The 23,185-nt window shown below is 38.0% G+C and overlaps 1 protein-coding gene across 4 annotated transcripts in view; it reads left to right on the forward strand.

The window, feature by feature from the left end:
- PRRX1 (paired related homeobox 1) overlaps positions 1-23,185 on the forward strand; it is a 77,769-nt gene that overhangs the window by 35,102 nt on the left and 19,482 nt on the right. For all 4 annotated transcript variants that reach the window (XR_010117617.1, XM_063627258.1, XM_063627260.1 and 1 more), the window contains one exon: positions 22,735-22,910. Coding sequence is in view for 3 of the 4 variants with exons in the window: in XM_063627258.1 (XP_063483328.1) it covers positions 22,735-22,910 (176 nt within the window). In the remaining variant the exon portion in view is untranslated. The remainder of the gene's footprint in view (positions 1-22,734; positions 22,911-23,185) is intronic.

The following is a 23,185-nucleotide window of genomic DNA, read 5'->3' on the forward strand; positions in this document are numbered from 1 at the left end:
AAGTCTTCATTATTGCATCATTCAGAGGTTTTTCTTCTAATCTTTGCATTATTCAAAGGCACTTTCTTCCAATCTTTTGCTGAACATTTTGTTATATAGTTAAGAACACACCATATTTGTAGCTGGAATCCTTAAAAAATATATATTTTACATATCTATAAATATACATATATATTTATATGTGCATATATATGCATATAAATGCACATATATTTATATATATGCATATATATGCACATATATTTATATATGCATATATACATATACAGATATCTATACACATATATAGATATATAAATATATATACATATAGATATATAAATATATATACATATAGATATATAAATATATATACATATATAGATATATATATACATATAAAGATATATAAATATGTATATATAAATATGTAGAAATATATCTCTATATAAATATATAGAGATACAAATATGTATCTCTATATATACATATATAAATAGATCTAGATCTAGGTCTGGATATATTTATATGTATCTAGATCTAGATCTATATATAAATCACTGTGTTCTTTTGTATTATTAAAAGGCCTTTATATAACGTAACTTTTAATACTACATATTCCACCTCCCCATCATCACCATCTTTATCTTTGTTAGTATCATCCCCAAGATCATTATCATCATCATTTGTTAAACACTATGAGCCAAACCACATGTAAGTGGTTTACATATATTACGCTATTTTACTTTATTCTCAAAAATTGTTCACATTTGTAAATGGAGACAAATATAGCCAACAAAAACAAAAATATTGAAGAGAATAATAATCATCTGTAAGCTTTGTGCCTCTGAGAGAAACTCCAGGACCATTTCAAACTAACTTAACTGGCAACAAGGTGACAGAAACACTGATTATTACCTTGTATTTTTTTGGAAAGTTAAAGCTAAATAAAGCTATATACTTATATATGTTTCTTGAAAGAGATTTCTTACCATTATACAACCACTTGAGAAAAACACTTTTTAAAAAAATTAAAAACTGAAAAACAAAGTGTCTCTTTATTTTTCGGTTCCTAAAGAATGGAATCATTTAAAGATGGGGAAATGCTTCAGCTCAATGCAAAAAGGCTTCTTCCAAGAATACATAGGCACTATTCAGGGTTTAGAAAGTTGTTTTAGAATCACAGTAGAGGCCTTTTGCTTATTAAAATAGACTATTTTTTTTTCCTGACCATTTAGCCTTGCAAAGCAGCTGAGAGGAGTAACACCATATTATTTCTTCAGCTTTCAGATATCTATCTAGTAATTTCCATTTTCATCCACAGAACACATTCAGAGCAGAATTGGAGTAAAGTTGTTGCTGATTTGATTTGGCCAATGATTCTTAACAAATGACGGTGGCACAATTGTCACATCTTTCTGCCAAAACCTTGTCAGTCCAGCAGTCTCCACTGGATGAGGTGAAGGGAGACGAGGGCTGGAGATGGGAGAGTCAGTCCTGAGAGGGGAGGAGGGTGGCTAAGGAAGTGTCAAGGGGGCCTCTGGAGAAGGGGCCCCGGGCTATTAGCTAGCTGTCTAATCCTCCCCTCAGCAAGGCCTTTTGGCTGCCAAGACTGTTATCCTGTGTGCAGTGTTGATGGTCTGTAATCCTTTGTCAGAGTAATTGACGGTGAAGTCTGCACTTTTGCAGCTAATGATAAATAGGGCTTTTAAAGGTTGTAATTTCTTGTTTAACTGATGCCAGTTGCAAATACTTTGTGCTGAGGAATAATTCCTCTCTGCCAAATAAAATACAGTGGAAGTCTGTGGTGTGTTTTTCAGCTTATTGTTAGTCACAGCTTTCCTGACAGAGCACTTTCTATGCAGGAGATAAACGCTCAGGCCGTCCAGCTGCCAATTTCAGCACATAAAGGACTTTTCTGTGGAAAAGACTTTTCTGTTTCTCTAGTGAACGTTAATAAGGATTTTTATTTATTTTACTTTCTATTTTATTCTTTTACAAAACCCTTTCAGAGGGGCAAATGTTTACTTCCTTGCAATGAGAGTTATTTGAGTTTTTAAATGGGTCTCATTTCTCTGTCCCATTCATGAGCCCTGGTTTGCACACAGCTCCTCTAGATAAATGGCAAGAAGATGGCTCTCTAGTCTGTTCACAGAAAACTGCATTATGGGCAATGGGATTGGGGAAAGGCTTCCCCAAGGGTCTGTGCACCACAAGACTGAAGGGAAAATTATAGTAAAAGGGGCCAGAGGATGGCAAAAAGGAGAGAAATCAGGTTCCTATGGGCTCAAAGAAAGATTGGCTTGCTTGGATATAAACTGAGATTCATACCTTTCACAATGAAACAAAGCAACACAAAAGTGCACTGAGAAATACCAGTGTGCCTCAAAAGTACAAGTGAATGGATTTGAGAAGGAGTCTCACTCTGTCGCCCAGGCTGGAGTGTGGTGGCGTGATCTAGGCTCACTGCAACCTTCCCCTCCTGGGTTCAAGTGATTCCCTTGCCTCAGCCTGCCAAGTGGCTGGGATTACAGGCGCCTGCCACTAGGCTTGGGTAATTTTTGTATTTTTAGTAGAGATGGGGTGAGGCTGGTCTTGAACTCCTGACCTCAGGTGATCTGCCGGCCTCAACCTCTCAAAGTACTGGAATTACAAGTGTGAGCCACTGAGCCCAGCCAAGTGGATGAATTTCAAAGGTTTTCATATATATGCCTATAATCATATTTAAATGTATTGATGGGGTTACAAACTTAAAAACGTCCTATAGCCTCCTATGGCCATTTTTTTTTAAGCAAATGAAACATCATATTCAATTTTATGCATTTGGAAATTATTTTTTTGTGAATGAGTTGGTTCAAGCCAAACTCATTCATAGGAAATAATTCCTGAGCCCAGGAAGTCCAGTAGGTCTCAGGTGAAATGTTGGCAGGTGGAGGTGCTTCTAGCTAGTATAGAACCGCTGATGAGTGTGTTACTGCAGGTTCTATTATAGGGTGGGAGAACCTTTAGGATATATATTCAGAGCATTTGGAAAGTCCTTCAGAGCTCTTCCATGCATTAAAAAATGACATCTCCTTGTGTCTTGAATTCCTGCTTTATTATCTAGTAATTTAGATACACATATATGTCATAGATTGAAAGAAAGATGACCAGGAGAATTAAAAACAGACCTAGACAGGGAAGAAAGTGGGAGATGATGGACAGAGATATTGTGGTGAAAGTTTAGCAATCAGAGAGGCCTTGAGCATCCTATCCATTAAAAATAGCAGACAGGGCATATTATTAGTACTGTCCTTCTGAATCTGTAAAGCATTAATGTTTGTCTCATGCCCAGCCAAAACCAAACTCCAAGTTACCAGGATGCTACCTGGAGACAAAACTGCCCCATCACCCACTTTGCTGCTGAAAACCCATTACTGACTGTCCTGCCCTGGAGGATGCAGTTCAAACAGTCTTAGCATGTTGGGAAAGGTCCTCTACCATCTGGCCCCACTTTCCCTCTACAGCTTCATCTTCTGTTCTTAAAGCTCCCAAATGCTCAGCTGAGACAATGTAGGGAAATCATGATCATAACACTTACCAGCACTGCATTCCTGAGAAGTCTATTTTTCTGAACTCCTGAAACTAGGACAGTGACATAGTTTTTCATAGGGCTGTTATGAGGAATAAATGAGGTAAAAATCCACTTTTAGGAATGAGTAATACTGCCTTTATCACCCTGCTCTGTCCATTACAAACAGTATTTTTCCACTGGTCAAAATGTGTATTTTTCCATCAAAATCCAGTGCAATTAGTTCCTCTTCTTTATGACTCATCTATTATCTCATCTATTGAGGTACAGTTGATCCTTCCTTTGCATCACATATTTACAATATATATCCTCCATTATCTTACATAACTCATTTTTGAAGTTACTTGCTTATATATCTGTTTTTCCTCACTAAATTTTGAACTCCTTGTGGGAACGATTGACCTTTCATATTTATCAGCCTGTACTCATCACCAGTAGTAAGCATATATTACATTAAATAGAAAGAAAACACAACGTAGGAACTCTGAATTGTGATTTGTCATTGCAACTTAATTTGAATTCCATAGTTTAAAGGCTCATATAATCCTTGGGCATGAAATCAGTTTAACTTGTGGGCATCTGATCATTCCATTTCTACTCAGGCCAAGTGTTTTGCTTGTTTCGTTCAAGAATTACAAATTTAGAGTTTATTAAATTTTCTTTCCAAAAACTATTAAGAAGTAGAAGAATTTTTTTAAGGAAAGATTTTATTCAAAAGGGTTATTGCAACAGGGAGAATGTTTCAACTACAAGTTTTACACATGTCCTAAAGTCAGACAGAAAATAGATTTTCTTTATTATATTATTATTTTTAATCGACACATTATAATCGTACTTGTTTATACAGTACAGCATGATATTCTGATACATGTATGCAATGTGTCATGATCAAATCACAGTAATTATTAATAGCATATTCATCATCTGAAACAGTTATCTTTTTTGTGTTGGGAACACTCAAAATCCTCTTTTCTATTTGAAGATATACATAAATTATTTTATAGTCACCCAATAGCACTATAGAACAGCAGTCCCCAAACTTTTTGACCCCAGGGACCGGTTTCATGGAAGTCAATTTTTCCATGGATGGGGGAAGGCGGGGTGAGGGGGCGAGAATGGTTTTGGGATGAAACTTCCTCCTCAGCTCATCAGGCATTAATTTAGATTATCATAAAGAACCTGCAACCTAGATCCCGCGCATGCGCAGTTCACAATAGGGGGGGTTACTGCTCGTATGAGAATCTAATGCTACCGCTGATTTGACAGGAGGCGGAGCTCAGGCAGTAATGCTCACTCACCTGCCCCTCACCTCCTGCTGTGTGGCCCTGTTCCTATCAGGCCACAGACTGTTACCGGTCCATGGCTCTGGGGGTTGGAGACTAGAACACTAGTTGGAACTAGAACACTAGAATTACCCCTCTTATCTAGCTGTAATTTTGTATCCGTTATTAACCAACCTCTCCCTATCCTCCCCTCCCCTCACCCTTTCGAGCCTCTAATAACCACAATTGTACTCTCTACTTGGAAGCACTTTTAAGAAGTGGATTTGTCGGACTCCTCCCTATGGAGTTGGCAGTCTGTAGAGTGGGTGTGTGTGCAGGCAAAGCAGATCCACATTTCTGTTAACAAATGTAATTTATCACAAGTAAAAAGAGAACTATTCAGCTTAATTTCTTAAGAGTGAGGGTAACTAGTTCCCAGGATTGAGGCTTTTGCCCGTGTTCATATAAGAAGGTATCACATGTTTTCCATTCTTCTATCACATGAGCACCCTCTGAAGGGTAAACGCTCAAATTTTAAATTTTATTTTTATGGCACTTAAGGCCAAAAGACCATATAATGTGGGTCTCCCATAAATGGAAATAGCAGAGTGTTTTTTAAAACTTGGAAAGTGTTTTTTAAAACCCAGAAAGCTAGGTTGCAGCATTTCAATAATTTATGATGTTGGGTGAAATGGATGCATAGATCTATGCAATTATCTTGCTCTCATTGGCTTCGTGCATAATCAGATTAATGCTCCCACTATTCTGAGAGGGATTTATAAACATTTGATCAAGAGAAGAACAGAAATATCTTGCAGGCTGGAACTTCAGTTTGCAAAGCCAAATCAAATGCTCAGAGGCATTTCTTTGAAGAAAACATCTCTTATGAAAATCATAGAATTACAATCCAATCATATCAAGAAGTTTATCTATCTAATTTAATTTCTGGGTTAAAATTATACCCAATACACTGCCACAAATTCCTATCCATTTCTTAAAAGTTCTTCCGCTTCTTAATAGTTTATAGGAAGAAAATTTTATAACCTCTGAATTCTTTCAGGATCATTGGTTCTATGAATGTCTAGTGTTTCAGAACTTGGGCTCTGTAGCCAAACTACCAGACGTCGTCCATTGTGTGCCCTGGGCCTGGATGATCAGCTCACTAAGCCTTGGTCTCCTCATCTGCAAGACCTCCTAGTGTAGTGAAATATGAAATGGTCCATGTAGAGCACTTAACAGAGGTTCTTAGCAAGTAGTTAGTACTTAATAATTGTTTGTTATTCAGAAATATTTATTAAGTACTTACTTGGTAAATCATATTGACTTGACATTACATTAGTTCTTGGAAAGTATATAGGAAAAGTACAAAATATTGTCTCTGTCTTCACAGAGTTTATAATAATAATACATTATATAATAGAGTTTTTTTTTTTAACTCATCTTACTTGAAACTTACAACAACTCTTTAAAGCATTTAGGACACTTTCCATTGGTATTTCACATTGTATTTCAGAACTTGGGCTCTGTAGCCAAACTACCATATATTAGCTGCATGCCCTGGGCTCAGGCAAGATGAGTGAGTTTGCTGAAAGACGTGAGTGACAGGACTGGCTCTCAAGGCTCTGTCTTCTAATTAATGTCATTTCCAGTCCATGTCAGCTCTTCCCCCTGAATACGTAGTTGAGACCAAAATACATAGAAAACAAAAAAGACATCACGAAAATGTACAGCCATGTGCTAAATTGTGTGAATCGAGCACTGGCTCAGAGTTAAGGAAGGAGAATAATTAATGTGGCCTAGAGTACTGGGAAAAGCAAAGCAAAAATAAAAATTTTAATTAAAGGTAAAACTAATCAACTTACCCACTGACCACTTTTATTCTGAAATATAACTAAACATTGATTTCCCCAAGTGTTAAACTAGACAAATGTAACTTTGATTAGTTTGGTTAAAATTTATTAAATTAACACCTTTTAAAATTAAAATTGTATTGTGTCATTTTGTTATACTATAAACACATTTAGAATATAAATGAAATAACATATGTGAGGTGTTTTACGATCTTTGAAAGAAAGGCTTATATAAATGCAACCTCTCAATGCTGAGAAGTTATGAACACAATTAAGTTTCTCTCTCATGGAATTCTGTTCTTTCCAACTGCACTGAGAATAAAGTGGGGGACATAGATTTCTACTTATTTTTCTGAAGTTCAAGAATCTCTAAGCTGTGGTTAACTTTTGGCATGAGACCACAAAAAACACGCTCCAAATGTTCATCATATTCATAGGTTAAGTAGGATACACAAGATGTAATTGATTTATTGGCCACTGGTCACTACAGTCATTGTATAGGCCTGAATGCATACTTGCCTTCTCAGCTGTACTGTGTTCTTAAAGGAACCTTGAGAAGCAAGATAGACTTTGGAAAGCTGGTGTCATACATCTTTCCTGTTTCCTGTCCTTAGCCTCCACAAATGATGATCTTGGAGAAACTCAACTTCATGAGAGTCTTTGTTGGAACAAAGAAAATGGTAAATAGATTTTCCCCAACAGATCTGACCCGGTGTGTAGTAGACTATACCCGAAACATTTCCAAATCTTAAATATTAGTCTTTCACACTCAGTCTGGAGAATAAATTGTTTTTCTGGATTCTCTCCTTTTGGAAGAGGCATCATCTTGGGATCAAACTAACAGGCCTAGATTCTGTTGTTACTGGATGCTTTGTGCCATTATTTTTCCAGCCCTGACAAGAAACTGCTCTTCTAGAGGGACCTATAAAACTTACCTAGTGGCTTTGGTCTGAACTTTGAAACATACACTGCAAATAGTTCCAAAGGCACACATGTTATTTGGGTCCTAGTGGAATGGTCTCAATATATAAACTCTCACAATTTAATGGAAGAACATCCTTAGTGATTCACCTTAAATGTACCCCATTCCTTTTTTGTCACCACTTTGCCACTTTCCTACTCCATGTTTGCATTACGTAGCAATTTAAGACTTCATTTATATAGTTCACGGTTGTGCCAACCAGCATAATTCGGCAATTTACTTCACTAGGAACCTTACATTCTCTGCCTTGGTTTATTTAAATTTTAGACATTATATATATATATATGTTTTTTTTCTTTGGCAGGGTCTCACTCTGTTGCCTAGGCTGGAGTGCAGTGGCACAATATCATGGGCTCAGTGCAGCCTCAACCACCTGGGCTCAGGTGATCCTCCCACCTCAGCCTCCCAGGTAGCTGGGACTATAGGAGCATGCTACCATACACAGCTAATTTTTGTTATTTTTGTAGAGACAGGGTTTTGCGATGTTGCTCAGGCTGGTCTCAAACTCCCAGGCTCAAGTGATTCACCCGCCCTGGCATCCCAAAGTGCTGGAATTACAGGTGTGAGCCACCTCTCTTGTCCCTGAAATATCTATTTAAAATGCATATTTTTTTGTTTACAGCTAAGTTCAGCAGGCAGTGATATCATGTGAGCTATTGTCTGGGAGCTCCTACCAGAAACTCCTATGTCAAAGTGAGCTACCAGATACAGTGAGTACTGTACTAGGTAATGACAGTAGGTCTCAGCAGTTTTAGTGGGCTATGCAGAGAACTCAAACAAGTAAAACTTTTGCATTGCAAGAGGTTGTTCCTTCCCACTGTGAGCAATTGAATCTGCTTCTAGTTCTCATGTTTCTAGCACTGTTGTTACCAGTTCAACTTTGCGTTCTCTGAGCTAAGTCACACATATAGCCACACAGACACACACACACACATACACACGCACACACACACAGAAACATTTTGTAAGAAATTATGCCCCCGACCCTTAAATGTTAGATTTTTTAAAAACGCTGGAACTTTATAAATAGTTTTTCAGTAGTTTTCTTTGGTCTCTTGTTCAGTATTTGAATACCTGCTAAATCTGAACATTATCTTTAAAAATTATCTAAAAGAAAATAAGCATTCATGCAATGTTGAACTAACCCTGATATCTGCAAATATCATTACTAGTGTTATTTAAAAATAATCAAAGACATTGCAGATTTGACCTAGGAATGTATATTCATGGAATTACACAGTATCTAGTTAATCCATTGTTAAATTCATAGATTCCAAAAATGGAGATAATTAGTAATTAAGTATATTATTCTTTACTATATACCTCTTTGAAGGCACAGATTTATCTATTGGTCAAGTACTTGAAGAGGAGTTTGTAATTTAAAATTAGAAAGAGTTATTAAAAACAATTTAATACTATGCTCCTTTTCTTTTTTTTTTTTTTTTTTTGAGGCGGAGTCTCGCTCTGTCGCCCAGGCTGGAGTGCAGTGGCGCGATCTCGGCTCACTGCAAGCTCTGCCTCCCGGGTTCACGCCATTCTCCTGCCTCAGCCTCTCCGAGTAGCTGGGACTACAGGCGCCCGCCACCATGCCCAGCTAATTTTTTGTATTTTTAGTAGAGACGGGGTTTCACCGTGGTCTTGATCTCCTTGACCTCGTGATCCGCCCGCCTCGGCCTCCCAAAGTGCTGGGATTACAAGCGTGAGCCACCGCGCCCGGCCTACTATGCCCCTTTTCAACAGCAACAGTAATAGAAACCTAGATTGGCAAAGTTACATTCTCAAGATCACATGACTTTTTTGGGCCAGAGACAGAGAACTCATGTTGTCTGGCTTCTGATCCACTGACGTTCCCCTGTGCCCCATTATATAAAATTGACTTCTCATATATTTCTGTGAAAAAACTTTACTAACATTGAATTGCTGAAAATGTGAGAAAGAGTATAAAGTTATAATTGTATAAATTTGGTCTGGGGCTATGATTAATTAGAGATAAGTTTTGGTATAAAAAATGGGGTCTCTCAGGTCAAGAAGTTACCTATATTCGTATCACTTGGTGACCACCCACACTTAATGGCCAGAAAAGCTCAGTGCCATTTGGGCTTGGGAAGACCTGAGACTGGTGCTCAAACCAGAAGTCTTGGCATGGCGCGGTGGCTCACACCTGTAATCTCAACACTTTGGGAGGCTGAGGCAGGAGGATTGCATGAGACCAGGAGTTCAAGACTAGTCTTGGCAACATAGTGAGACCCCCATACCTACCAAAAAAAAAAAAAGATTGCTGGACATGGTGGTGCGCATCTGTAGTCCCAGCTACTGGGGAGGCTGAGGCAGGAGGATCACTTGAGCCCAGTAATTTGAGGTTGGAGTGAGTTGTGATTATGCCACTGTACCCCAGCCTGGGTGACAGAGTGAGACCCTGTCCTTAAAAAAAAAGAAAAAGAAAAAGAAAAAAATACCTGGATGTCTCTAGGAAAGAAAATTGTAATAATCCTTCTAGCCAAGAAGATTTCTCCTCAAACTAACAGATCTGTAGTAAAGGAATAAGTTTAATGATATCATCAGGGAAAGTATGACCACTACTACTTAAAAGCCCTAGTATAGAAATAACCAAATAGAACAAAGTGAAGGAGCCCGGCAGGGGTCTGCAGAACACAGCTGAATAGCAAGAAAGGAAAATATTTCCTTTTAACTCTCTCCTTGGCTAGATTAAAAAAAAATTAAAATGTATCTTAGAATGTCCCCACCTTTGCCCAAATCAGTTACCATGCACACATCTTCTTTAATTGATTTAATGCAAACACTGTGTTTATAAAATCTGATTTTCTCAAATCCGTTCTTCCATCTACTCACCTAATCAGTATATGTATTCTATAAGAATCTCCTGAGTCCATGAAATTTTCAAGTTTATTCCTAGGACACTTTATTTTAAAGGTGCTGACTACTGAGTAAATTAACCACATAATTATTCCCTGTGCCATTTTAATCAAATAGATTAAAGAAAAGAAATAAGAAGGCTGGTAAATGAAACTTTTACCAATTGTTGGAAATGCTCTTGCAGTGGAATTAAACACTAGTATATCCAGTTTGTCCTTGTTTTTGGTTCAACATATTACTATCAAAGTCCTTTTTCAAAGTAATTTAAAAATTGGAAAATTTTTAGAAATAGTGAAAACCTGAAAAAAGACCCAAGGTTATATGAGCAAACATATCTGTAATTGCCATGTAAGTCATATTGGAAACAGATGCCAAGGAAGAGAATGACCCAGGTGGTGATTAAAGAGTCATTGTCCTTCCTTAACCTTGATTATCTTCCTTTTCTGGTTATCATTTTATGTTTAATCAATACGACTTTTTATTAGGTCTTTCCTTCATCCTACTTTCTTCCTGTTATGAGTTGGGCAGTGTAAATTCTTCTTGCCAAATTTTAGATGATGAGGATTTAGAAGTGTTGGCCACGACATGAGTCACAGTGACACATAGATTACTCATAGATTTCCATTCCAGGCAGACAGAATGACTATTAACAAGGACTTCTTTAGGGCTGTTCAACAACAGGGGACATGATTCAATGGAATAAGAGTATTCCACATGATTTTTTGGGTGTTTTACCCAAATGTAACTTTTTTTTCCTCATATGACCTTAGTGCATCGGCTTCCTTACTAGTTAAAACAGTCACATATCCTTGGAGAGGAAATCACCATATAATTAAGGCTTAGGTGTGGTTGACAGGCCGTAATGTTCCTGTATATTGGAGAATGAATTAGCCAGGCTTTTGCCCAAGCTCCTTTGCCAGAGAAAGGGAACAGAAAACATGGGGACTGGAGATGACTAACTAGAAGAAAATACAACCTGAAGCTAAATATGTTTTTGGAACATAGAAATAACTGTATCAGGTCATGCCTTTTGAGACTTCCTTTGTCTTTTCTAGGAGCAAGATGGTCAATAATTCCATATGTGTCACCATTATCAAAGTCAAACATTTATTGAGCACTACTAAGAGGTTTAGGGCTCTATTCTACACACTTTGTTCACCTGCCTTCAAGGCTTACTTTCTAATCGGAATAATTACTGCTGCAGTCATTCACTGAGAAAGTGCATGAGAAACCTGCATAACACTTGATCCTGGAATTTACATGCCTTACAAAAACCAGTAAGCAGGAAATTTTGTGTGTCAAGACCTTATTACAGAAACTGATTCCTGAAAGAGTGGTCAGGTTTGGTGGCTGAGTGTGAATGGACCAGGTTGTTCAGAGTAGGCACTTTCACCAAGCAGAGTCTAACATATTAATTTAATAATTCTAAGAAAAGTACCCAAAATATGGAAGACTAATGTCAGGTGCCGGAATAGCACAGTTAACAAGTCAGGTAAGGTGCCTACCCTCATGAAGCTATATTCTAGTGTGAAACAATCAACATAAATAATTACAGATTGTCATAAGTGTTATAAAGCAGATGGTTAAGACGCTGGATGAAGAATAGTGAGAAGACTACTTCTGGTTGTTGATCACAGAAGGTTCCTACAAAGAACTGACAGGTCAGCTGAGACTTAGGGAAGGAGAAGGAACCATTGATGTAAAAGTTAGTAGGTATGGGTAAGGTCTGTGACGTGTTATTAGGCAAAGAAAGACAAGGTCAGAGAAAAGCATAAATGAAAAGGACAAGAAAATTATGTTTTTATCACCATTAGCAGTACAACTAGAGTGGAGTGTTTGGGTGAGAAATAATAGGTCAGCTGAGAAAAGGATGCTAAGCTTCAGGTATGACAAAGAGAGGCCCATGCAGTGTTTTCTAATCTTGTACTCTCTTTGGTATATCTGTCCTCCTTCCTGGCCCATTCCTGGCTCTGATGGCCACCAAGTGTACTGGAATATTTTTTTTTCTACTGTTACTTTACTTGTCAAGTGCTTTTGACTTCTTTCTCCAGATCAGTTATAAAGTAAGTATCTTGAAGTGTAGACAACATACAACATTTCTCTCTACTCAGAGCATCTCATTGCTTGGCATGTAAGTGCTCAATAGATATTTGTTCAAATGAATGAATAAAGTGATAGAGGATGCTAAAGTCAAGATTGAATATAACCATTGTTAGTAGCATCCATTTTGGGGTTAGCCTAAAATGGTTGATATAGGCAGTGTTTGCAGCAAGGCTGATGCCACTTGACTCATGGTTAGGAGGTCAAGGATGGCAGAGAAAAGAAGTATGTAGTTATTCTTATCTCCTTTTAGTAAATTTAGAAGATAGAATAACTCTTTATAGTTATTCTAAAAAACATCTTAGGTTTCTTCTTTCTCTAGACTGTAGTTAGAGGTAAACTAATGTCTTCTAAAGATTCACATTGATTTCAGTCTGGAGTGTTATCCCTGCAGGGTGCTGTGGGCATGGAAGAAGATGTCAGTCATTGAAGCTTTCCCCAGGCCTGGTAATTACATTACGGCCCTTATGCAAGATAAAATCCAGCCTAACTTTTTCTCAAAAAAGTAAAAAAACACCACCACCAACACCATCACCACCAAAAGACTATAATTCAGTCATCACACTAAATGAGCAATTATTGAAAGTTTTTTATTAGGCTAGGCATCGGAAATGTAAAAACTATCCTATAACTCCACAATGCTGAATTTGAAACAGATCTTAGTCCCATAGCCCAACCTATAATTATGCCAGCTAGGACACTTGAGGGCTAACATCACAGGCTTTCCCAGTAACTCCTCTGAATTAGAATCAAAGTCTCCTTATTCCCAATCCAAAGCCATTTCCACAATTGCTCCATAATACATATTTCACAATAAAATATAAAGTGTTTGTGTTTGTATTTAATTGAAGCTCTTATCTGTATCTTTAAATGATACAATAGTTGTCACAATTTGTATCATTTAAAAATATATGTATCACTTGTATCTTAAAGCAGTTGTCATGGACTGAATGTTTATATCCTCCCCAAATTCATATACTGAACCTGTAACCCCCAATGTGACACTATTTGGAAGTAAGGCCTTTGAAAGGTAATTAGGTTTAGATGAGGTCATGTGAGTGAGTCCTCATGATGGAATTAGTGTCTTTATAAGAAGAGACCAGGAAGCTTGCTCTCTTTTGCTCCCTCTGCCATATGAGGATATAGTAAGAAGGCAGTTGTTTGCAGGCCAGGAAGCAGGCGCTCAACAGGCAGCCAAATAGGCCAGCCCCCTCATCCTGAGACTTCCAGCCTCTGAAACATGTTTCTGTTGTCTAAACCACCCAATCTATAGTATTTTGTGTTGGCAGCCTGAGCTGACTAAGTCAACAACCCATTTTACAGATATGGAAATTGAATCCTTCAGATGTTAAAGAATGGTATTTTCCTCAAAAGAGTCAAGCTTTAAGCCACTGTTTACACTTTGACTTTTCGTATTTTTTACAAATAATTGTAAAAAAAAAAAAACCCCAAAATTTGAATTTTTGTTCTTTAAAGAGAATTTTATTTCATCTAAAAAGTATTTAAAAATATCAAGCCTCTTACGTTGACCATTTTAGCGTGTTTTCATCTTCAGATTTATTTGGCATCCAAGACCAGAGTAACACCAAGAACTTTGATATCTTTTTCAGCCCTCTTCATTTATTCTATATAGTGTTACAGAATTACCTTTGGTTCTATCTCTTACTGTGATGGAAAGCTAATTTTCTGTTACTGTGGCTTTCTCTGCTATAAGCACCTTGTCCTTTTAACACGAGATTAAAAATTATAAGAAAATTCAAGTCATACTTTTGTTCTCATAAGTTCAAATGCCTTGTAGCTGTCTTTCTATCTAAGCAGAGAAGCTCTGCTCCATCACTCCTGTCCTTCTAAGAGCTAAGCTTACTCATTAACTATGTACATCTCCTTCATTCCTGTCTGCTTCCAGTCTTGGTTTTTTAGAACCTGTGCTTACCAGATTTTCCTTTAGAACATTAAAAATTATAACCAAAAAGATAAGGAATCATTGAAAAAGGTGACATATGATGCTTGCCTCTCATGAAAACACTAGTTTCTACTGGTAACGGCAAGATTGATGTTGTCTCTTTTATGAAGTGACAGCAGTCTCACTGCAAAGGGAAAAAAAACCTCAGCAGAAGAAGACAAGAGCATATGCCTCATCCTCAGCTCTGTTTGTAATCCTAGTGAAATACCAGGCACTTCCAAGGGGACCACACATCTGGAATATTACAAGTTTAGAAAGCTTCTAATATCTCAGTCAGAACTCACTCTTTTCCCAGAACTTTACCTTCCTTGGTTTCTTCTTATCCTTCTGGAATTTACCAAAATAATCAGACATTTCTTTTTAAAAGAGTCACTGAATAAATAGTGAGCAATATGACCCAACTGTTGTGTTTTTTAGGCATATGGCAACCAAATTAGTTAACCAAAAGCAAATAGGCTGGGAAATAATTGAATTTTCATAACCTATCTTTAGCTCTTGGCTTTCTTTTCTTTCCTGTCTTTTTTTCTGAAGCTAATTTCTAGTGACACTACTTGTTAAAGGTACCAATTGCTTATCCGTCTGAGTACTAGAATCTATTTGCTTGCTAGATGGTTTTCTTTTTTCCAAAATTTGAATCTAGGAAGGCAAGTTGGCTTTTTAGAAAGCCAAGAATTGAATAATAGCACAAAAATGCCCCAAATGGAGCTTTTGGGACAAACACCTGTGCATGATATATATCCTTGTGCAATTTTGAGTCTACACCATATCTCAGTCCTTGCTGATTTTTAAAGCTTTTATTCATTTTTCCAATTTCCTAGTTCTGTTATGCTCTCCATCAAACATGACCAAGCCATATAAATGTATTTGAATGGCTTTCTCACTTTCTCTCCAGTTATTCTGTGATAGAAATCTTACTGAACAGCTAAATAACAACAAAGAGTGAGCAGAAGAGTAAAGGTACAGCAGCAACGGCTTTGACCAGCCCATTTTTGAGAACACATTATGGTAGCAGTGGTAGCAGTAAAATCCACCACTTGTCAAATGCCTGCTATGTGTCAGCCTATGTGCCTTTTATGCATTTATTAAATTTTCAAATGACCCTGGGATGCAGGTGATCCTACTCCCATTTTATCATTTTGGAAACTGAGGCTCAGAGAAGTGAAGCATCTTATCCAAGGCCACACAGCTAATCAGTGGCAGCATCTGTATGAGAACAAAGGTTGTTCTTATTTCTAAGCTGGTTTACTTTCTATTCCACTCCACTTCCAACTATGCTTCCATCCCAATTATAGCTAGTTGGGTCTGACAAAAAGATTCTTATTTTCCCCTTTTTTGGCATCCTGCGATGAATTGAAAAAATGAGTAAACTGGTAATTCATTCATAGAACAATTGGAGGTAGCTTACATATCTGAAGCCAGAATTCATGTCTTTATCAAAGAGAAGGTACTCTGCTCAATAACGCATCTCTTACAGTAAGAATTCTAACATATTCATGAATACATTATTGTTATTAGTATTAGTAAATTATGTATTCATGAATACATTAGTATTATTATTAGTAGTAGTATTTCATGTCTGATTATTCACTTACTGAGCATTGATAAGAGCTTCAATTAAATACAAACACAAATGTTGTGCTCTGGAGTTAGAGTCTAAAACAGATTCATCATCACATGGAAAATGCCCACACAATGTGGGGGGGTGGGGAGTTTTATCAACATAGCCTCAGAAGTAAGTACAGTTCCAACATGGGACTACATGGAAAACCTTGCTTTGTGTTGGATATTCTCAGGGGTTCTGATCAATAATCCTTTAAGGAAAATGTCTTAAGAGAGTTAAAGCACTTAAGGTGATATGGATTGTGTTAACATTTTTGGTGCTATAGAAATGTATTTGTTCTATAGAGGTGAAAAGAAATATATAACAAAGAAGCTAAAAACAGTACAAATCACATTACAGTACCTCATATTCTTGAGTGTTTTCTACTTGAAAGGAGGGTTGGCTCTATTGAGAAAGTTAAATTTTGAGCTGTCTACACAGAACCACTGTTGCTTTACACAGAGCCACTGACTCATCTTTTTGATCAAAACTATTCAAAATAATGTAATTTCACACTTCTTAGAGCATTTTGTTCTCCAGAGAACATATGTCATTTCCCAAATTACATATAAGATGTTTTAATTCTATTTGCTCAGGCTTAGTCTGATACTTGACTAAAAATGAACCAAGTCTATACCAAGATGACAGTAAAGACCACCATACAAAGTTTAGGGGCTTTAGTGTGCTGTAGTTCAGGTAGCTGTGCTGTGATAATGTACAATAGCTGCACAGTTGGGTATTTGTATTGGCAGAGATCTGTGCACTCTTGATTCTTGCTGGGAGTCAATGGTGGAGGACCGCTGCAGGACTGTGCTGTTGAGACGGTGTGGGTGTGCTGCTAAACTTGGCTTTGGTCATTGTGATGCACTAAGCTCAGTCTACATTGCAACAGTCTTCCAATTTAAGTGACCCATGTGCCATTTATCAGGGCACATACTAGAAAGATGCTGTCCTAATTTCAGTTAATGCTAAGTGTAGCCAAAGAAACTCAGATGAATGCCACAGCTCTATTTCACTGCTTTTCATGGGCCTTGCAATAAAAGCTAAATGGTTTTTAGTGGCTTTTGCAATTACACTTCTTTTCAATTTTCCAAAGGTTACAGGGCCTGAACCACACAAATCCCATTAAAGTAAGTAGCTGTTGTGCAATATAAGTTCCTTTGAAAACATTCTTCAATGCCCATAAAATGATCAGCGGGCTGCACTTTAGATCCGCTTGCCTGCCATGCTTTCAACCAAAAGGCAGATGACAAGCTTTGATGTGGTAGTTGGTTTCTGCTACTGGAGCTGGCATTTTATCTTCTTGCATCAGATTTTTTCCCAAACTGATGTGACCCAGGCATAGGAAACACATTTTTCTTCAGATTTTATTCCTAAAATATGTTTTTACCATACCTTTAAATTACATCTGGCTGACCAATGATTTGGAATCTCCGAGGTTCCTCCCACAGGATGCAGAGCAGAAGAGGGTGAGGGGCGTTGGAGTTAGCTGAAGCTTGCATGGCGAGTGCACGGCCTTAGTGAATAGGGATCACCACATGCTGTCAGGTCCCCATGCTTGAGGATGGCACTTTATGCCTTCTTCTCCACCTTCCCTCTAGGGCAACTTCAGCAGCCATGTGAGGAGTCCAGAGTGAACTTCACACTAGAGCCAAGGTCAGGGCTATTGTTCTCTTTAACTCATATTTGAATGCACAGAGGGTACCCTACCTTGGGCTCACAGCCTTCTTTTCTCAAGAAGTTCTTCATATGTATTCTAACATTGTGATCCATTAGAAACACCCATCTCTTTTAGTACCTCTTTCTTGTGTATTTTCTTGGTGGTTTAAATAATTCATGTATCCTGCAGCTGCTTTTCTAGTAAAGGATAAAAATGAAAGAGTAATTCCTACATTTGCAAAGGAATCAGACCACAAGGCTTTTTCTCTCTCTAAATCTGGTGATTATCTTATCTGATAAAGAAACACTGCGAAATAATTTTTCCTCTGTGGGTAAAACTATCCAGAGACAAAAGACAATGCTATCATAATTACTTGCTATGTATTGTTAAAAAGAATAATTGGAATTCAGAAATTACTCAGTCCTTTAAAACTTTAAATAAATCACTAAAATTCTAATATTCTGGGACTGCTTCTATACCATGACATTACTATAACTCTTTCAACTTTTACTGTAATGTAATATGTCAAGGAATCCTATTTCTTTTCTACAGAAATGCCTGAATGCATTAAGGTGACAAAATATTTACATAGAAAATATTGAACCATAATTTTTAAAAAGTATTTGATAATATACTAATATATGTACATAAATTTAGAGCCTGGGAAATCAGTATAAATTGGTGCTGACAGAAAAGGTTTATAGAGAAGGTAAAATTTGAGATGTGTTTTAGGAACAGAGAGATTTTAAACTGTCCTAAAGTGAAAATCATCTATTATTGTGGGAGAAGATAGAAGATGGGGCATACTACTAAGCTAAAATAACCCTGCACTTATTTAATTGATGAAGCAAGGACTTATGGATATCATTGTAAAGAAGAATGCAAGAACATCTGGATCAAAATGGCTTTCTAGATGAGAATGGTTGCATTTTTTAATGGCTATTCTGGTAGAAAGGACAACATGTGATATTCATCGACCCTCTTTCTCAGACCCTCTTTATAACAGCTAGTATGGAAAAATCTGTCTTTCTTATAAATATTTTCCCTGGGGAATGGTTTCCATTTACGTGTCGGATGCTTTGTTGTTTCTCTCTTGCATAGCGTGTATGTTGTCATCTGCACTTAAGAGTGGAATGGAATTGGGAATCCTGGTTTCTCGCTCTGGCTGGAGGTCCCAAGTCCGCATCGTGATTTTGGGCAAGTCACATTGTTCTTCTAGATCTAATTTAACTCATCTGTAAAATACGATGATTGAATTAGACAATTTCGTGGGTTTCATTAGGTGCCAATATTTTATGACTCACGGTCCCAGCAAGACTACACCTATTTATAAAGCTGTTTTGCTTGTTTTTACTAAGAGCGACAGTAACTACATATTTTCAGTTTACTCAATCATCAAAAAAATTATAAAATCCATAAACACTTTGGATTTGAAACATTGTGACTTTGAAAAAAACGTATCTACGTAGGCCAGGCGCAGTGGCTCACGCCTGTAATCCCAGCACTTTGGGAAGCCGAGGCAGGTGGATCACGAGGTCAGGAGATCGAGACCATCCCGGCTAACACGGTGAAACCCCGTCTCTACTAAAAATACAAAAAATTAGCAGGGCGTGGTGGCAGGTGCCTGTAGTCCCAGCTACTCGGGAGGCTGAGGCAGGAGAATGGCATGAACCCAGGAGGCAGAGGTTGTGGTGAGCCGAGATTGCGCCACTGCACTCCAGCCTGGGCGACAGAGCGAGACTCCATCTCAAAAAAAAAAAAAAAAAAAAAGTGTATTCATGTTTCTGCTGGTTATTCTACAACTTGGTGAATCCTTCCCATTTTAGAATGCCAAAGAATGAGATGCATCCTAATATCTAATTGGATGTCAGTATCCTCAGACAGCAAGTTTCAAAATCAACCTTCACTGTAGTTGTTTTTGCAAGAAAAGATGACCCTCTTGGAATTAGTAAAAATACACTGCTTTCTCTCCCTTGTATTCAACCAGAGCCAAGAATCTGATAAATGTGTTTATCACAGGTTCTTCAGATGCTCTGCATTTGTAAACCTCTACAGTGTTTATATTTCCTTTTGTACTGCTGAAGATACTGTGCTGGGTCCTGTTCTGCATTCTTGGGGAAAAATAGGGAGCTCACACTTTGTGATTAGTGAGCAAAGACAGACCATCCCCAAGACTGCTGCTCGAGCTGTCTTTGTTGCCCGCTCATCGTCTCTTTCTATTATACTTGCACTCTGAAGGACATTTGCCAGAGCCAGACTCCCTGGATCCCTGTTATTTGTGTCTTTTCTCACCTTCAACATGATCTGAACTAGTGTTTTCATTTGTTAAAAACAACAAGAACATTCACCGGGAAACTTCTGCTGGAATTGCTTCAGGTCATCATAGCTATTTATTCCCTGTCATAAACTGTAATTCTCCATTTCCCTTACTCCCACATGAGGGGAGTTGGTGGTTTATGGTGGACAGTCGGTGGAATTTGACTGAACAGTGGAATATTTCAAAGAACTACTGAGATTATGTATCAGGTTGTAATACTAAGAACAAAACATAAAATATTCTTGGTCTTGATTGCAGTTGGCAGTACAAGAAGAAATAGGCTTATAAAACAACATAAAAGATTTATAATTTATGGTTGCACCTAAGAAAGAATTTTCTTTGAGAGAAGAAAACAAATCATGGGACTGGCTTAATAGGGGATTTTCTCTATATGATTAAAAATAATGGCTTAGGGTCTAATTGGTCTCAGTGAAAACAAAGTACAGAAGCTAAGGATTTTTTTTTCTTTTTTTTTGCAGACTTCTGTTTCAGGGGCATGAAATTCAGATTATTGTGCCATCACAAGGGCTTGTATTACTTAGAAAGACCTGAAGTACAAGACAAAATGATTTGGAAAAATGAATAGGAATGGGAGGAATGTTTCCAAATATTAAATAGGAAGGAGAATGCAAGTGCAATGTAACTGCTGAAAGGTATTTAATCCTAGGTGTTTGAATTCTAGTGCTGATCTTATTGCAAACTAATTTTGCTAATAGCTAGTGGTATAATCAGTGATGTTGGTTGGAATATTTTAGGCATTGGTAGATCTCAAAAATTATTATTAAATTTGCTCTATTTCTAAGATGCAGCTGATCTTACATTCTTACTGAGTGTCACAGAAGTGCCACCAAAGCTGGGCCCCGAGGTGAGGCAACACAAATGCAAAAAACCAAAGAGAAGGTTGCCTGCACAAAACCATGAAGCAGACAGAATGGTATGGTAGCTTCTTGGCTGGAGGAATCTGGTTGAGATCATATGACATTTTTTTCTACAGAAACAGTCTTCTAAGGACAAGAGGAGTTTCACGTTTTCCCTGAAAACAAATTCAACAAACATTTACTATACCTGGGTGCTTTAATTATCAAGAAGAAATGTGCAGTCTCTATTCTAAGCTTCAAGGGTATTCCTGGTAAGGAAGCATTGATGAAGAAGGATTCTCTTAGCAAAAAGACTTAGCGGCCTCAGTTGTCAGGCCTCTGGATTTAAGCTACATTTTGACTCTGTACACAAATCTAGATCATTCCCTCAATTTGTAATAAGAACAATATTGTAGCTGAGGTAGGTGTCATCATGACTTGTGCTAATAGTTTTGCTGAGTATATTGTGTGTTTATAATCAGAGAGAATCAGGAGAATTTTCATATCAGAAGAGACAGTCAAAAGTACTTTCTAAATAGCGAATGGCCAACCTCTCCTTTTTCTCCCCATCCTCACTCCAACGCCTCATAATTTTCTTTGGGCTGAGCCTCTTTAGGGAAAAGCTATGGGGAATGCAAGTCCAGTTCATTAGATGGAGCATGTGACTTGAGTTTTGGCAGCATGGTGTTGAAAATCTCTGGGACCTTCATGGGCTCTGCAGAGCTCAGGCCTTAGGGTGATAGTTTGATGGAGGTGTCAGCACAGCTGGTATTCCACTCAGTTTCACATATACATCACTCCTGACTGGGCTGGGTGGGGGCAGCAGGAGAGGAGCATACTATACTCTGACTACTATGGACACTCTGGACAATTATCTCACCAGGCTACCTTCAGGGGAACTCAAAACCAAGGAAGGATCTTGACAGGTAAAAATGGAGTTGTGATTCTTCAAAGGTCCCTAAGATCTCAGGGTCCTAGAACTCAAGTTTGAGTGAAACATTTTCAGGGATCTTTCTGAACTGTTTCCTGTTCTTGGGTTCTCAGGGAGTGAGCCCCAGGCTGATGTTAGCTTGGGTTGATGGCATTGTAGCACTAGTCCTGATCTAGGCTGAGGCCTCTGAAGGCTGCCTTTGCAACAGCATGGAGCCTTGAGTGAATGCCGTTAGAAATTACTTGCTGCTTCAAGGAGAGTGCATGATAAAACAAATCCCTGTAATGTGGTTCAAACATAGTTTCCTCTCTATAACTCTACATTTGTGTTCATGCATATATGTTAGGAGAGAAGGAACCAGGAGATAATTGGTCTACTAGATTATTAAACTAGATGAGTGAGCATAATATTGTCAAAGACAAATAAGGTACAAAACCATCTACTCTTCTTCCTTTATCTGTAGAGAAGTCCAAAGAACATGGGCAGGGTTAAGATTTTCCTTGACAAACAGGCATCAAGGAGCATGCAAGTAATGTCTCTCTGACAGTTCAGGTCTTGTCCCAGATTTAGAGGCAACAGCCAAGCATGAATTGCTGGGATTCTTGACATATGAACTTGAGAGCACTAATGGCCACATTTGCACATGCAAAGTGGCATTTGGCTATAGGACTTTGATAAAGATGTGAGCAAATGAAGCAATATCTCACTATAGATATACCGTAAAAAAAGTCTTAACTGGGACTCCTACAGTGAATTTGGCTTCTTTTCATCATTGTTTTCTATTCCAGATGATCAGCTGAACTCAGAAGAAAAAAAGAAGAGAAAGCAGCGAAGGAATAGGACAACCTTCAATAGCAGCCAGCTGCAGGCTTTGGAGCGTGTCTTTGAGCGGACACACTATCCTGATGCTTTTGTGCGAGAAGACCTTGCCCGCCGGGTGAACCTCACCGAGGCCAGAGTGCAGGTAACTCAAACTGCGGGAGGCTGGCACCAAGTAGTACCCTCCTCAGAGGCACATTTCTGAAGACTGTTTTGAAAACACAAATTATAGCCCAGTGCAGTAGCTCATGCCTGCAATCTCAGCATATTGGGAGGTTGAGGCAGGCACATTCCTTGAGCTCGGGAATTCGAAACCAGCCTGGGCAACGTGGTGAGACCTCATCTCTACCAAAAATACAAAATAAATGAATAAATAGCCAGGCATGGTGGTGCGTGCCTGTGGTCCCAGCTTCTTGGAAG

The sequence above is a fragment of the Symphalangus syndactylus genome, chromosome 12, assembly GCF_028878055.3.
Source record: "Symphalangus syndactylus isolate Jambi chromosome 12, NHGRI_mSymSyn1-v2.1_pri, whole genome shotgun sequence".
NCBI classification, from domain to species: domain Eukaryota; kingdom Metazoa; phylum Chordata; class Mammalia; order Primates; family Hylobatidae; genus Symphalangus; species Symphalangus syndactylus.